Source organism: Protopterus annectens, chromosome 11.part0 (genome assembly GCF_019279795.1).
Source record: "Protopterus annectens isolate FY-2018-M chromosome 11.part0, PAN1.0, whole genome shotgun sequence".
Classification (NCBI taxonomy): domain Eukaryota; kingdom Metazoa; phylum Chordata; order Ceratodontiformes; family Protopteridae; genus Protopterus; species Protopterus annectens.
The window spans coordinates 115,006,759-115,023,962 of NC_056745.1; the positions used below are offsets into that span (position 1 = coordinate 115,006,759).

General features: G+C 41.9%; 1 protein-coding gene across 1 annotated transcript in view; it reads right to left on the reverse strand.

Annotated features, from left to right (window-relative positions):
- Nucleotides 1–17,204, reverse strand: part of LOC122815196 — a 249,413-nt gene that overhangs the window by 108,665 nt on the left and 123,544 nt on the right. The window contains exon 11 of the mRNA XM_044087489.1: nucleotides 2,828–2,924. Coding sequence (XP_043943424.1) covers nucleotides 2,828–2,924 — 97 coding nt within the window. The remainder of the gene's footprint in view (nucleotides 1–2,827; nucleotides 2,925–17,204) is intronic.

Sequence of the window (17,204 nt, forward strand, 5' to 3'; positions counted from 1 at the left end):
GTGTGTGTGTGTGTGTGTGTGTGTGTGTGTGTATGTGTGTGTGTGTGTGTGTTTGTAAAAATTCAACAGAATTCATCTGAGGAAAACTAACCTACAGACAAATTAACGAGGAGCAGAGGAATATGTGTAACAGCACTAAGGGAGCTCAAATAAATATGTGCTGCGTGATTGACATGAGCCTGCCAGCTCTCTGGCACAAGCGATGATTTCAGTGAACTACTGCCATTTGTACACGAGTCTCTAGTACATCTGCAGTGAGAACGCTATCAGAATTACTATGAAATTAATGTAGAATACATTCCCGCCAAAGCTTGTATGAGATGGAGCAGAATAAGAAAGGGGAAGTTACAGAAAATTATTTAGGCAGATGTGGGCACTTAGCATATCATTCTAAAATGGAGTTAGTGACAACCTACTAGTAAGTATAAAAGTGATAACTTTAATGAGAAACTCATAGTAGGGCTGATGGGAGGTTATGTGTGGTATTAAACTCTGTTTACATTGATAAAAGATGCGTGATTGATGATGTTTCAGGGTCAGTGATGTGGTTACAGTTGGCTTCTGTTTTTATACGTTTCAGGGCAACATAACTGAAAGAGAGGACTTGCTTCAGTGAAGATGCAAATACATGAAATGGAAGCCAGTGTTGGGGGGGGATCAAAGATCCCCAGGTAAAGCCACATGACTCAGTGGTTTAGAGAGATGGAGGCAGTATTGTCCTAGCAGGTCATCAGAAAGACGGCAAATGAAGTTAGAGCAGCAAAGGCACATGTCAAAAGGGAGTTTTGGCAGAAGACATCACACAGGGGAAACAAAGGACTTTTAGGTATACTGCAGAGAGGAAGAAGGGCAGACTAGACTTGTCCAGGCTGATTCAGGATGAGAGAGAAGTTATTGAAGAAAGGAAAAAGCAAAGGCACAGAATGAGTATTTTGTCAGAGTTTTCATGAAAGAAAGAAAATGGAAAGGGAATATAAACGGCTTATAAATAAAGGGATTATGTCCAGAGCAAAGGAAGGCTTTGTTTTCCTTTGCTCAGTCCTCATTTGTCCAGTCACTGAGTATAAAGCTCCCTTTGGCATGTATACGTTGATACACATGCAACAACTTGAATGCCTACAGAGGTACCTTACTAAAAGGATACAAGGCCTAAACAGTTAGTCCTACATGAATTGACTTAAAGCCTTCTCACTATACTTGGTATCCTACAGACAGTTGAGGTGGCCCGTGTCTGACATGCAAGGTATCCTCTGACCCAATACTGATGGATTTACCCCACAATCAGCAAGCCAAATGGCATAAAAAATACTAGGTCTATGGATCTAAACCTCTTCAGCAGTATCAACGGAATGGTTTGGAGGGACAGGTATATCTCACAGAGGATACCGCTGCTCTGGAACAGACTCCCAGTCCATGTAAAACAAAGCTCACCCCTGTTCATATTAAAATACAACATGGATGTACAGGTGGGAAATGGAAAATGTACTCCAGGACAGGCTCCCTGCACTACTAATGAACAGAGGTAACACCTAAGTGCTTTATCCCATGCATAGACTCTCTCATATTATCTATGGTATGATGCCTCTTATCCTCACTGGGGTAATACATAATCATCAACCATGGGGTGCATAAGGTCTGTCACTGGGGTAATACATAATCATCAACCATGAGGTGCATAAGGTCTGTCACTGGGGTAATACATAATCATCAACCATGGGGTGCATAAGGTCTGTCACTGGGGTAATACATAATCATCAACCATGGGATGCATAAGGTCTGTCACTGGGGTAATACATAATCATCGACCATGGGGTGCATAAGGTCTGTCACTGGGGTAATACATAATCATCAACCATGGGGTGCATAAAGTCTGTGTAATACCAAATGGGATAAGTTAATTGAAGCACCAAAGGGGAAATTGATCACCAGGAGCAGACTGAGGAGGCAGTGGCAGCAGTTAGCGAAACACTCGGGTGTATCCTCATGGAGAAGTAATCCAGATGCAAATGCACAATGTTTCCAGTCTACCTGGTCCTGGCAGGTTACACAGAATATGGTGTACAGCGCCAGAAGCCATATAAGCAGCAGGACATCAAGTTGCTGGAAGGTGCCCAGAGGAAAGCCCACAGGAGTGTTTGTCAGATGCAATGGAAAGGGGACAGCCACAGACTAGAACAACCCAAGCATTTTTGACTAGAGATCATAAGATGCATTGGGTCATGACAGGGACAGAGCATAAGAACATATTGGAGCGATACAACTGAATCACCTTGAGCAAAATATATGGGATAAGAAAGTGCCAAGGCAGCAGATTACAGGGAAACCGACTTTCTGGATCTGTGAAAGTACCGTTTCATACAAAGGGAACTGTATACCCATAGATTGGGCAACTTGAACCAGCAGTGGGGAGGGAATCCAAAGAGATATCCAATATGGAATATACAGGTGAAGAAAAGGTAAGGAGAAAAGCACGGATGAGGGGGAAGAAGAACATTAAATGCAGTTATTTTCTAGTCAAACAAATTAACTAATTTTTTAGGTCATAGGAAATACTTGTTAGCATTCAGGCTAACATTTAACCTACTGTTGAAATGAGAGGATATAGTATGTTTGAAAGATGCTACCAGAGTACTTGACTTCTGTAAGTGTGGACAGTCATGTGTTTATACAACTGGGAAGCAAGTCTGGAAACTGTACCTCAAAGACATACCATCAAAATGCAGTATAAGAGAGAAAGATAAACAAATCTAACAAAATGAACAAATGGAATGTGACCTTATCGTAAAAACATTTTTACGCTTTGTATAAAGAAATAACTGTTTCTTACATTTCTCGCATATTCCATCCAAATACCTTCATCTGATAGGAACTGCCAAGTCCATCCACTGGAACTGCTGCTCGCAACTGTTGCAGGAGTGGATGACCTTAAGAAAGAAATGAATGTTAAATTTTCTAATCATGATTGATAACTGAAAAGTGTAACATACACCTCACCTTCTTTTATAAAAATAGGAGCAAAGCTTAGAAATTTGGGGTACAGTTACAGAAACAGTGACAAAAGGTCCAAAGCACATTCATTAAGCTGCATTTTCAGCTTTGCATACTGGTAAACTGCCATCACCTGTCTGCTCTACTGACTTATGGGTCTAGGCAGAAGCCTGCAACACCAAGGAGCCATCAGGGCAAGGAGACTAAAGACCAATCAAGTCTTTGTTTAATCCTGTAACTGGGGTCATGCAATGTTAATTACTGTTAGCGGGCAGGTGTGACACCGCCTAGCACAGACTGCATCTGCACACCTGTAAGTCACTGACATGACAATCTTAATAACTAGTAAGAAACATGGCGCAAATGCTTTACACGTGTTTATTTTATGCATTTCTCCATTCACTCATTTATTCATCTGGTGACCACATTAGTAAACCGAGAAATGGTAAAAATAAATAAATAAAATTCACAACTGACCATTACCAGCCAAAATCTAAGAGAATACAAAATAAAAATACAGACTTATAAACAAAAAATTGAGAGTGCATATAAAGATAATGGAGGTCACTCCAAGGCCTGACCAACACAGTCAGTGACCATGCAATACAGGACAACAAAGAGTGTATCACAATATATTGGTCTGACTATAACAAAAATGCCCCACATGTCATATAGTAATACATTTGAGATGTATACAGCAGAAATGTAAAAGCACATAAATGGCTGCATAGTTGCATCTATACTAATGGCCCATAGCCTCCCCCATTCACGCTGCAGTTCTACTTTAACCACTCAAGTCCCAGCTGCTTGTAATCCAGGAACTCACAGCCAGGGACTTCAGTGTCTGTTTCTCTGTCCACCCACTTGGCTAAGCAGCTGCTTGGACTTGACTTAGGGACGCAGCTGCCACAATGCTTGGACACAATCAAGGTCTCATTGTGGAAATGTTAAGTGGAGAAGGGAAACAGGGTGAGGCCTTTAGATTTGTGGAGGGGAGGGAGATTTTATGTTTAGGGAGCACTAGTGAGTTTGCTAAGGGTTACAGTAAAAGAAGTGGGTTTTAGGTTTAGGGAGTGATTGAGAGATTTGGGTTTGGGAGGGGGATTTTAGGTTTAAGGAGTGATCAGGAGTTGTTTTTAAGGTTAGGGTCAGGATTCTGGGAGAGGTAGTTAATTTGGAGTGAACAGGGATCAGGGTGGCGGGAGTAAGGGTACTTGTCAACATGGGTGTGTGGCAGCAAGGAAATGTGTTGCAAGCTAATGCTACATCAGCACATGCAGTAGACCCACTTTCTAGTCTACAACACCCTGTGAGGGATCTCCTTCTGTCACAGGACAAGGTGCCTTAATCATATCATGCGTTTGGAGAGCCAGTAGTGGGGGCAAGAGCTAACGGAATCATGAGCAAGGCCTTCAGAATGTAGTTCACACTGTTGGGGGTGGTGGTGACTTATTTTTAACATTTTGAGCACTAGCTGTCTCCTCAGGGTACTTAGTGTGGAACTAAGACATGCATATAATTTGATATACAGTTCATCCCCGTGTGTGGCCCCCTCCAATTGCATCTTGAGTTACCCACCTGGAACTAGCAGATCAGCACCAGAATATAGCCATTCCTCCCTCTTGAAGGAGGAGAACTGGTTATAGATTTATTTATTTTTTATTTATTTTACAGTTTGTATACCGGGATAGTCCATTGGGCCAGGAAGAGCCCATTTTCAATGGAGACCCGGGGAGAAAAGCTCCACAAACAACAATATAATATGAAGACAATGCAGTTACATTTATGTAATACTATTGAAGAATGATGGTATTACACAACATGACAAAAAATCTATGATTGCAGTAAAAATGCAGTCAAAAAAAGCAAAAGGTAAAATTACGCAGAACGCTCAGTGTTACTGCATCTCAGGAGTAGAGGACTCCATTGCCCCCACCCACCTTCTGTCTAAGCAACTCAGAATAAACCCTAATGTGATGTACACCACATTTTAGTACTATTTCTCTAGCAAGCTGCAAAAGGGCATTACTATACTACATTCTGATGTGGTACATATCCACTTATATGCAAATAAGTTCCAGAAATCTACCAATGAACTGAAACTTTATTAAGCATGAATACTACAAATGGACAAATATTATTACCCATGTTTTGGAGCAGTGAATGTGCAATATAAAATATGTGCCCTGCAATAGTCTTTATCACAGTCCATAAAGGCATCTTTAGGTTGACATAACAGGTTTCAGGTGACAGAAATGTGCCAGGAAATCCTGCCATATATACAGTGTCCTGGTCATCATGATCATGGGTAGTTGTGTCCGTAAGCATCATTTTCCAGAGTCCCTGATTTTATTATTTTTATTTTACATTTGTTGACCGGGCTAGTCTAACTGGATATATGTCCATTTTCAGTAGAGGCCCAGGGAGATGAGCTCCAAGACATAAACAAACAAATGCAACTACAAACAACACATAGAATAAAAAAACGACAACAGTCACATATGCAGTGCAGCATACAGGTTAGCACAGGATGTTCAATGAGGGCAAGAATCATAACAGTGCAAATTTCAGGTACAATACATCATGCAGGTAGAATCCATAGTAGAAAAGGAAGTTAATTGTATAGTGATATTAATGAAGGATTTACTTAATAATAAGTATCCACAGCAGAGAGAAATAATGCATTTTAGAGATGAAAAATATATAGTTAGTAGGAAGATGTAACAGTGGGTGAGAAGTACTGGGTAGTCAAAGCCAAGTTTAAAGAGATAGATGACTAGTCAGGTTTAGTACAGGGGCATAGCCAGTGTGTTTTGAGGAAAAGTTTAAGTCTGTTTTTGAAGAGTGATAAAGAGGCAAGTGAGGAGAGGTCACCGGGGAGAAGATTCCAGGATTTTCCAACAGCATTAGAGAATAATCCCCAGCCCTGTTGTTATATAAGAAGTTTGTGTGATGACCGTAAGGACTTCAGATTATTATAGGGGGTGATGAGGGTAGATAGAATAGGAGTACTGGAACGTCGATAAAGAATCTTATGGGCAATGGTTAGTTGGTGGAACTTAAGCAGGTTTTGTAGTTCAAGCCATCCTAGCTGCTGTAAATGAATATAATGGTGGGTTCTATATGGGTTGCCTGCAGCAAATCTGGCTATGTTATTGTAGGATATTTCCAATTTGCTGAGGTTATTCTTTGATAGATTAGTAAAATTGGGTGAGGCATAGAGGAGTGTAGAGATTAGATGAGTGTGAGCTATAGTAGTTTTGGCTGTAGGAGAAAGGAAGGGTTTAATCCTATAGAGAGTGCCAAGTTTTTTGTTGACAGTCTTTATAGCATTATTGATATATATATCAAAGTTCAGATTGTTGTCGACGGTGATACCAAGTACTTTGGTGGTAGGGTCACCACCTTACCTTAGGGATATACTTTTTCTCTTTTTGTTGGTTCTATTCAGTTATAATAAGTTTGTAGTGAAAACATTCATAGATGTCTAGTTATCCCACTGAGTGCACTACCCACGACACAAGTGACAGGATAGCAATTTACAGGTCCTCAATGGCTGTTACATCTGAATTCTGAATGAGCATGTACATAATTCCTGCACACTGGAGTTTAATTCTTTACAGGCTTTGCTGTCGATTGTTACTGATCAAATCATTTAACTAAACCTACATTACAAGCACATCCTAAAATCAGCCAGCTGCCCCTTATGGGTTACAAAGACTGGCTTTGCAGAGTCAGGAGAATGCAAAAGCAGCATCTTAGCAAAAGAGTATCAAAGAGGGGTAGAAGAATTATGGGAAAACATCTACATTTTCAGTTGAAAAGTTTAAACTTTTTATATGAAGTGAATACACAAATCAGAAATACTGAAAAAAAAAGGAACACAGAAGCCATGACAAATTTGGTTAGGTGATTAAACAAAGCATTCTGGAGTTGTTGGAGTTCACGTTAGAGGCAAAATAAATCAGTTACAAGAGATGAAAATGTGGGAGAAAAGATGGTTAAAACAGCAAAAGACTAAGCTGAGAAAAAAGAAAAGATAAAACAAAGACACTTGGTTGAGAAAACCACTTTATGAAGCAAAGCTTTCGGGTAGAACCCTTCTTCAATACTACCCGAAAGCTTTGCTTCATAAAGTGGTTTTCTCAACCAAGTGTCTTTGTTTTATCTGTGTTTTTGCAGCCAGTGGTTCTTATAAAAAAGAAAAGATAGACATTTTTGTTGGCTTTGATGGTGTTGGAAAGAGAGAATCTTTTTACTGGTACATTAAAGAACAAAGGAGGCCAAAGAGACAAGAGTGAGACCTTAAGGCCTAATAACTGTGAGGTAACTAAGTGCTGAGAGAGGTAGACAGAGAGAGAGAATGATAGAGAGAAAGGGATAGATAGAGACAGAGAGAGAGAGAGAGAGAGAGAGTAGGAAAGTGAGAAATGGTAGAAACAATATCTAAACTGATCAGTTTTAATCAGTATTGTTTGAAGAACACAAGACTGTATAAAATGCAAACAAGACAAGTGAGTAAATAGTTTTACTATTTGATTGACAGGATCATGAAATAATACTTAAAAAGCATCACATAGAGCAATAGTACCCCATGGAGTATTCAAACACTGGACCCCACCCAGTTTGGGTTTGTGAAGGGACGATCTTGTCTCCTGAACCTGATTGACTTCTATTAATCAGTCTCCGGAGCTGTGGATGAGGGTAAGGTGGTCCACATAGCCTATCTGGACCTCTCCAAGGCCTTTGACACCATCCTACACTCTGGAATCATAGCTAGACTTACTAAGCTGGGCATTAATCCCTACGTCACTCGATGGGTTGCCAACTTACTGACAGAACCCACACTGTAAAAGTAGCCGACTCCAAATCCAGCTCCAGACAAGTGACAAGTGGAGTACCTCAGGGTTCAGTCCTGGGACCGCTCTTGTGTGGCATCTACTTCTCTGAAGTACAGGCCAACACTAAGGGACTCTGGCTAACAAAGTTAGCAGATGACTGCAAACTGGGAGCCATTATTGAATCCCCAAATGATGTGGATACTCTACAAAAGGGCCTTACAGAAACAGATGCTTGGTGCTAGAGCCATAGGCTCTAGCTCAATGCCAAGAAATGTACAGTTATCTCCTTTGGGAAAAAACATGTACCCGTGAATTACCACATAGGTGGCAGTACACTAAACACTGAAAGTGTGATAAGATACTTAGGGACACAGGTGGATAGTGGCCTCACCTTTGCCATAACAGTCAGGAAATCCTTCCATGTGGCACACTTCATCACTAAGGGCTTTTCATCCAGAAAAATGGAGGTCATTGTCCCACTGTACTCATCCCTCATTAGACCCATTATAGAATACAACGCCCTGTTTGGTATATACCTCTCAAGACATCTGCAACAACAGGAAAGGCCGCAGAAATACCTCACTAAAAGAATCACAGGCCTAAAGCAGATGCCCTACGCTGACCTTCTTAAAAAACTCCAGCTATACTCTGTCGCATATCATCTACTTAGAGGCGATCTCTGCTTAACATACAAGGCCATGTCAAACCCAGAACTGTTGGACATGCTACACTTAAAGAAATCCCAATCCCTCAGAGCCACATGCTCCAGGGATCTAAACCTTGTCATCACAATAAACAAAATATGCTGGAGGGATAGGTTCCTGACCCAGAGACTCCCCAGACTCTGAAATAGACTGCCCATACATGTCAAGCAGAGCACCTCTTTGGCGCTCTTCAAAAGGAGGTCCTGCAGAGGGGTCCTGGCAACAGAGAACTGAAAGAAGCGACCAATTTCCAGATTTAAGTATTTTTTGGCTTTTTTTATCTGCATTGTCCTCTCTGGCTTTCATTTAACTAGATATAACTGTTTTTGTGTCTATCTGCTGATTTCTGAAGTATCTGCACTTAAAAGTAGCATTTTGGTCAACTCTGGTCGATTAATACTGTTTTTTTGTTAATTTAACTGCTGAGGCTGCCCACTAAAGTGTGCTAGCCTGTGTAAATCGATTTTACTGTTTGCTTAATTGCATTTCTGTGTGCTTTCCTGAAAAAAAAAAAAAAAAAAATACTCCTTGTTTTCCCGCCTTTGCTCGACTAGTTAAGACCAGTATACAGGCTTTGCTGTATTCTGGGCTGTGTGTAGTTCCTGTGTTGGCCATTGCCTTACTTGGATAGAAGGAAGCTGGGGGAAGTGACCTCAGCACTTGAGCTGTAAATCATTGGTTGCTTTGGACCATTTCTAGCTCTTTTCAAGTTCCCTGTATAAAAATCCGCCTCAGGGCGTTTTTGCGTGTTTTTGCGCGGTTGGGCGCATAGCGCAGCAGCGGTTATACAGGTTTAAACTATTTCTGGCTCCGCCAAGTCTGCTCTTCAATTTTTCCCTTAGAAGCTCTACTCAGTCTATTTAGCTGTATATATTAGCACTTGTTTTCGGAACTTCTATCCTTAGCAAGCACTCATAATAAAATAAGCACTCTTACCCTAAAGTAAGCACTACAGGCATCCACTACCCCCTGTGAATACCCACTTCCCTTAAAGGCACAGCACTCCTTATAATATTCTAGTATGTCGAGTGGTAGACCACTAGCATCCTCTCTTGTTCAGCTGGTTAATCTGGGAATCTTAAGACAATGTTACAATTGTCTCATGTACACAGACAACCCTCTCCTCCTTCCTACTAACACATATACTTGTGAGAGATGCAACTATATAGCCAGACTGGAGGCTGAACTCTCTCAACTCAGGACTGGCAAGACCAGACAGGAGGAGATGGTACCCACACCCAAAGCAAAACCGGTCACACATAAAACCACCACTACTGCAAACCAAACACATAAGAACACAAAGACATACTCGGAGGCTCTTATAAAAAACTTACCAAAACAACAGATGCCTCCAAAGCAGACACCCAGAAATACACCCCCACAAAACGCAACACCTACAACACATACCTCAAGCAACAGGTGTGTCACACAATCACAGCCCCTAAGGCAAAACACTATGCCAGAGACATTAGTAATAGGTGACTCTATAGTCAGACACACCGACGTTCCACTTACCAGGCTGAATAAGGAGAGGGTAATGGTGAGCTGCCTATCGGGAGCTAGGATCCGCCACATTACACACGCACTCAGGTCACTCCAAAGCAAGTACAAGTATGATTCAGTCATTGTCCATGTGGGTGTGAATGACCTGAGACGTACCTCCCTGGACTACATGAAAAGAGACATTGAGGAGCTCTCCGATTATGTAGCCCAGACTGGTATGACCCTGACCCTGAGCAGCATCCTGCCTTCACCAAGAATGATGCCTCAGTACAAAGACAAAATGATCAGTTTTAACAATTGGCTTAATCACTGGTGTCATTCTAGGGGGATCCAATGTCTGTCAGCCTGGGATGACATGCTGGACAAGCCACGTTGCTTCGCAAGGGATGGCTTGCACCTGTCACCACTGGGCTTCCGGATACTGGCCAAGGCTCTTGCCACCCCAATAGTGCCTTTTATAGGCAATGCTCAAAGGACAAATCAACCTCCATAAAAAACAAAAATGGAAAAAAATTAAGGGTAATGCTGCTCAACGCCAGAAGTCTAAATCTCAAGATGCAGGCACTCAAGCACTTCTCAGTATGGAGAACATCGATGTCTGTGCAGTAACTGAAACCTGGTTCAAGGCTCCTGAGAGCACTCCAGCGCTACCAGGCTATACCTCATATCATGCGTTTGACCTCAAGTTCCAGGCGAACCACAAAGGAGGAGGAGTGTCTATTTTCATAAAGGACACCTACACCTCTCGATTGGTGGCTACCATGAAGCATCAGAAACCATACAAGTTTTACTCACCATAGGCAAAACTGCCATACAACTGGTCGCCTGTTATAGAACACCCTCCCAATCCCAGGAATCCCATCAAGCATTCCTGAAAACACTGGAGGATATGAATGTCACACCAAACACCATCATATTGGGTGACTTCAACTACCCCAACATAGACTGGGCCCACTATTCTAGCCCTAACACCCTAGCCCAAAGATTCCTGGAATTCATAAACTCAAATGCTATGGAGCAACTGGTCACTTCTCCTACGAGGAGAGATAATATACTTGACCTGATTATCACAAACATGGGGTCCAAATGCTCCGCACCGGATATAAACCCCTCACTAGTAAGATCTGATCATAAACTGATCACGTTGGATGTACATATCCCACCCCACCCCCAGAACAAAAGACTACAGTGAAAAACTTTTCAAAAGCTGACTTTGCGCTCCTTAAGTCAGAAATGATATCCTTTAAGCCTACTGGGTTAATGGAAACCACATCCCAAAATGCTGAATCCTTCACAAAAGCCTTCTACGGACATCTCCAAGAATGCATGGATCAAGCAATCCCAACTAAAACCAAGACCCTCTCCACCAAGGGAAAACGCCCGGTTTGGTGGACCCCGGCTATAAACAAACTGTACAACAAAAGAAGGAAGCTACTGCAGGACAAAGCCAAATCCCACAAGGGAAAGGCTTCCCTGATCAGCACAAGTAAAAAACTACATTCTCTCATAAAAACATCTAAAGCAAACTTTGAGAAAAAGATTGCCAAGGATACCAAAGACAATCACAAGGCCTTCTTCAATTATGTCAGAACCTTGGGAGGAAATTCTCAGATATGCTCTGAGTTAGTACACAACGACAAAAATTGACTGACCCTACCGACATTGCCAATATTCTGGCAGATAGGTTCAGTGCAAATTTCTCCCTCCCTCACCCCTAAAGATGAAGTAATTATCCCTGCTGAATGTAACCTACCTGTCATCACAGACATACAGGTGAAATCAGCACTCAACAAGGCAAAAAACACAGCATCTATGGGACCCGATGGTATCCCCGGTTGCGTGTTACGTGAACTTCAAGATGAACTAAACCCGCCCCTAAGAACGCTATTCAATCTTAGCCTCACTACAGGATATGTACCTGAACACTGGTGCACAGCAACAGTGGTCCCACTCCACAAAGGGGGAAATTCTACTGACCCTGGTAACTACCGCCCCATAAGTTTGACCAGCCTGGTCTGCAAGGCTATGGAAAGAATCAACATGGAACTCATAAATGGCGACATTGGGGATCTGCAGACCCTTGATCCCACCCAGTTCGGTTTTGTAAAAGGCAGATCCTGCCTCTTAAACCTGGTTGACTTCGAGACAGTCACTAGTGCCAACGGCGAGGGCAAGGCTGTCCACACTGCCTACTTGGACTTGGCTAAGGCCTTTGACACGATACCACACTCTGGCATCATTGACAAGCTCAGCAGCCTAAATGTAAATCCATATGTCACAAGATGGGTAGCAAACTGGCTAAAAAACAGAACCCATAAGGTCAAAATTGCTGGAGCCATGTCAGACTCAAAACCAGTCACGAGTGGTGTCCCACAGGGCTCAGTCTTGGGTCCACTCTTATTCGGCATTTACTTCTCAGATGTGAAAGCAAATATGGGAGGATTATGGCTGACAAAGTTTGCAGATGACTGCAAACTGGGTGCCATAGTTGATTCACCTGCTGACACACACATCCTACACAGAAAGGTCTCACTGAAACGGACAACTGGTGCTGGAATCATGGCCTCAAACTTAACGCCAAAAAATGTATAGTCATCCCCTTTGGGAAAAACAAAGTACCCACAAATTATCACGTAGACAATAACCCACTGAATACGGAAGAAGTAATCAGAGACCTGGGGACTCAAGTCGATAGTAACCTCTCCTTTGACAACCATGTTGCCAAAGTGGTCAGAAAGACATTCTACCTTGCCCATCTCATCATGAAGGGATTCTCATCCAGATCAAAGGAGGTCATTGTACCTCTATATTCCTCCCTTGTCAGGCCCATGATTGAATATAATGCTCCATTTGGGATGTATCTCACCCGGCACATGCAACAACTGGAAAGACCCCAGAAGTACCTCACCAAGAGGATCATAGGTCTCAAACATGTGCCTTATCCAGCTAGATTAAAGAAACTCCAGCTCTATTCAGTAGCATACCGCCTGCTCAGAGGTGATTTGTGCCTAACATATAGGGCCATGTCCAACCAAGAACTGATGGACATGCTCCATCTCAAAAAATCCAAATCCACCAGAACCACGCGAGCTAAAGATTTCAACCTCTGCACAAATATGAATAGGACATGCTGGAGGGATAGATTCATAACACACAGGTTACCCATACTCTGGAACAAAATCCCAGTTCATGTGAGACAGAGCCCTTCATTGGCACTGTTCAAGAAAAATCTCGATGCATGGATGGGAGATCGCAAGTTTACCCCGGGAGTCACCTCAGTGTCACTGCAAGACAGAGGTATAGTTTACTAAATAATGGGGTCCCACATGTGTCACTACTAGAGAGGCGCAACTATATAGTACGGGGTGGCGTAAGCCACATCACTGTTGGCTAGGCTTATAAATGCCCCCGGGCAGATAGCCTAGTACACTACTATGAAACCTTGATGATTGGATGGGAGAAAGGAAATTCACCCCGGGGATTATGTCAGTCACCCTGCTAGACAGAGGCCCAGGGAAGTAAATAGTCTGGGAAGAAATAGCCAGGGAATTGTTATGGCTAGGCTTGTATAGGCCCTAGGGCCGGTTGCCTAGTACCAACCTATGAACCTATGGGACTGAACCCTCAATTCTGAGAAAACCAAAGTAAATTTAGTGACAGAGTTGACTACCCATTTTAATAACTTCCTTAAAAAAAACTCAGGTACAAGACATGCCTACTGAGAAGTGGAGAAGGGTGGAAGTAATTATTTTCACAAACTTGGGAACAAGACAGAAAGGAAGCAGAGAATTATTGATTTATTCTTTTGACCTTGTTGGTAAAGAAAATGAAGAAATCACCTGCTCTGTGACATAGTCAGAGTCCTGACTATGAATTGGGTGATCTGGGATCCAGTCTAGGTCTTGCAAGAATCTGAAAGGGAGGCGTTTCCCTGCTGAAGGAGGAAAATGCACACATTTTTTGTCTGTGACTAATAGAGCTGCTTTATGTTTAACCTACTCCATTTTGTTTTCCGTTTTAATCATGTGGCGCTATTTAAATTAAAAACATCCAATCAGTACTCAAATAGAATGCAACCCCTTTGAATAAATGCATACATAAAAGTACACATTTCAAAACACCTGCTTTCTGTTTTACTTGCTCCATTTTATTTTCTGTTTTAAGAAATCTGCTTGCCTTGGTGTTTTTGTTCTATGTGAGAGGTAGACACTTAAATTATCTAGGCTGTACATTTCACATGTACTCTGTATGATATATGCTGCTGAGAGAGGAGACTTGTGCCTAGCCTACAGGGTAGTCTTCAACCCTGCCCTGATGGATATGCTTCACATACACAAATCTAACAGCACAAGAATCACTTGCTCTAGGGATCTTAACATAGCATGTGGCATTAACAGAACACGCTGGAGAGACAAATATGTCTCCCAGAGAGTGCCGTTCCTGTGGAACAAACTTCCAATTCATGTGAAGCAGAGCTCCTCACTGACCCTATTCTAGCACAACCTGGACAGATGGGTAGGAGACCACAAAAAAACCCCAGGAGGTGGCATCCACGTCCCTCTTGGACAGTGGAAATTGGTGTTGACCATAGACTAGCTCTGCAAAATATGTTCACTTGATAAGCACAGATGGGGCAACATGGGATTAACATGGCTAGGTTTGTAAGGGCTCTGGGACTGTTAGTCTAGTAACCTCCTATGTTCATGAACCTATAAACGTGGGCAGGCAATACTGACTCAGATTCATGAAAATAGGCAACGGAGAAATCTTAGACAATAAACACTATGAAGTCATTTCATTGAAAGTAACTTGCAGTGAACACACACACACAAGAAAGATTTTTAGTCTCCATGCATCCCTATGAACATCAGTTGTTATGGCTAGAAAATGGAAAATCCCTCAGGGATGCCTGGCTGATGGCAATGTTATAAATGACACTCACCCTGGTGACTGAAAGGGAACAGTCAAATGGCAAATTTTGACAGGTGGGGGACAGTAAAAAATTACTTGGAAAATAAAATGAAGACATCACTACTGAAAGTGCTGTTAAATATCAAGAGGCTGGTGAGCCACTGACTAAGCTGGAATAGATTCAGAGGGGGAAGGTCACATTAAACAAGTGTAACATTCTCTAGTAGGAACGTTGTGGATGTGGGCTGTTAAGAACATTTTTTTTAGCAGGGAATTGACATAGTCCTATACAAAGTATAACCATCTTCACAACCACAGGGGTAATTCCCAGGGTAATGGTCTTGGTAATATAGTGGTTAACAACTGGAATATGACTTTCTCTTCAGATGAAGTATACTGTAAATAAAGGGAGTTTGCTAATAATTCACACAATATTCAATACATTAATATAGTCATTGTAACACTCTGAATGGGTATGGATAGAAAAGTATTCTTTTCATATAACTCAGTGATCTGCAACATGGTTTACACCCAAAAAAAATGACAGGGGAATGGTATCAAATGCCTTAGCCAGCACCATTGACTTGGTGACCTTCTCAAAGAAGTCCACCAGGATTTGAAGTCATGGCCTTCTCTTGCCAAAGCCAGTCTGGGTTGGGTTGAATGTCTGCAGGTTGCCTATATCTTCCTCGATAATTTGTTCCATGGCTTTGCATATTAGACTCGTCAGACTAATAGGTCCATAGTTTCTGGGTTCAGTTAATGGTTCACCCTTGTAAAGTGGTCTAACTGTTGCAGTCCTCCATTCTTGTGGTACAAAGCTTGTCTTGAGGTTATAGTTGAAAATGTACTCAAGTTGTCCTAACAGGTCATGTTTCAAGCCATTTAGGAGGTATCCTAGAATATTGCTGGAGCCTATTGAGATTGTTTTTTGGTTGTTGGTGCCCATTGAGATTGTTTTTTTGGTCTTAGTGAGCACCACCTGGACCTGCTCCCTGCTAATGGTCGGAGGTTATGCTAGTAGACATTTAATGAAGGGAGGAAGACGAGGAATTGGGGGTTGAAGTTAGAGCTAAATATGTAACTCTGCTCACTGAGGGTGGGAGGAAGATGAGGAATTGGGGGTTGACGTTTGAGCTGAATATGTAACTCTGCTCACTGAGGGTGGCACCACTGACCACCAGTTTGACACACTGATTTGTGCTGCCTTTGAAGTTTCAGAAATAGCTGTAGCAGGCGTTTGGCCATCTTTAGCCTTTGAGGCTACCCTGACCTCATAACTGGCCTTGGTGGACTTAACTAATCCTCAGTTTCCCATTTAGTTTAATTAGAGGGTTCCTATCATTATGGGAGTCGCTCTTCCTGATTTTAGCTATGACTTTTTTCTTTTTGTTATATACCCTGTTAAGGTAAGGATTCCACCAGTGTGGTTTGTTTTTAGAGTTTCTTTTGGGCTTACTTCTAGTAGGTACATCACCCTCTATACGGCCATTTACAGGGTTGTAAAGGGTCTCTGTGAACAATTCTGCATAGATTTCTGTGAACTTGGGGTTGACAGGGGCACTGAATTTGGAAAAACTATTGCTTATTAGGATGTAGTTTGCTTTGGAATAGTTCCTAACTGTTATAGGGTTGGCTTGGGTTACCAAGTTGATTTTTATTTTGATGGAGACAGCTTTGTGGTCTGACCTCACCAGTCAGGACATGAAAATGAGGTGGATTCAGCACTGTCCCATATTGGTGAGTACCAGATCTAAGATGGTTGAACCTTAGTGGTGTGCACACTATCTGGTCAAGGGTATTTGTGTTAATAATGATCTGGGATGGGTTGTGCCTACGAGTATGAGGCAGTGTATGTCTCCCAGTCTATAGCGGGGTGCTTAAAGTCTGCCATTAATAGGGTATTTGGTTTAAAGGTCAAGTGTCTCCAAAGAATCCTCTAACAAGTATTCAATTTTCTTGGAGGTAATATTTATTTAGTTTCTAGATGTTATTTTGTATATTTTATTGTTGTATAATAAATTATATACTGTACTTTTCCTGTTAAGTCTCATTTCTGGTGTATTTCAAGAATTGCTAAGCCTAGTTCCTAGTTGTAAAGACGATCTGAAAGGATCAGTGCAGACAGGAATATTTTTTAGAATAACCCCAGAGTCAGAGGGGACAGAGAAACAGCGGGAGGGGGACAAACTTGAAAAGGGACAATTAAACAGAGTTGGACCACTGAGTAATATCCTAGCTTCACAGTACAGTGAAG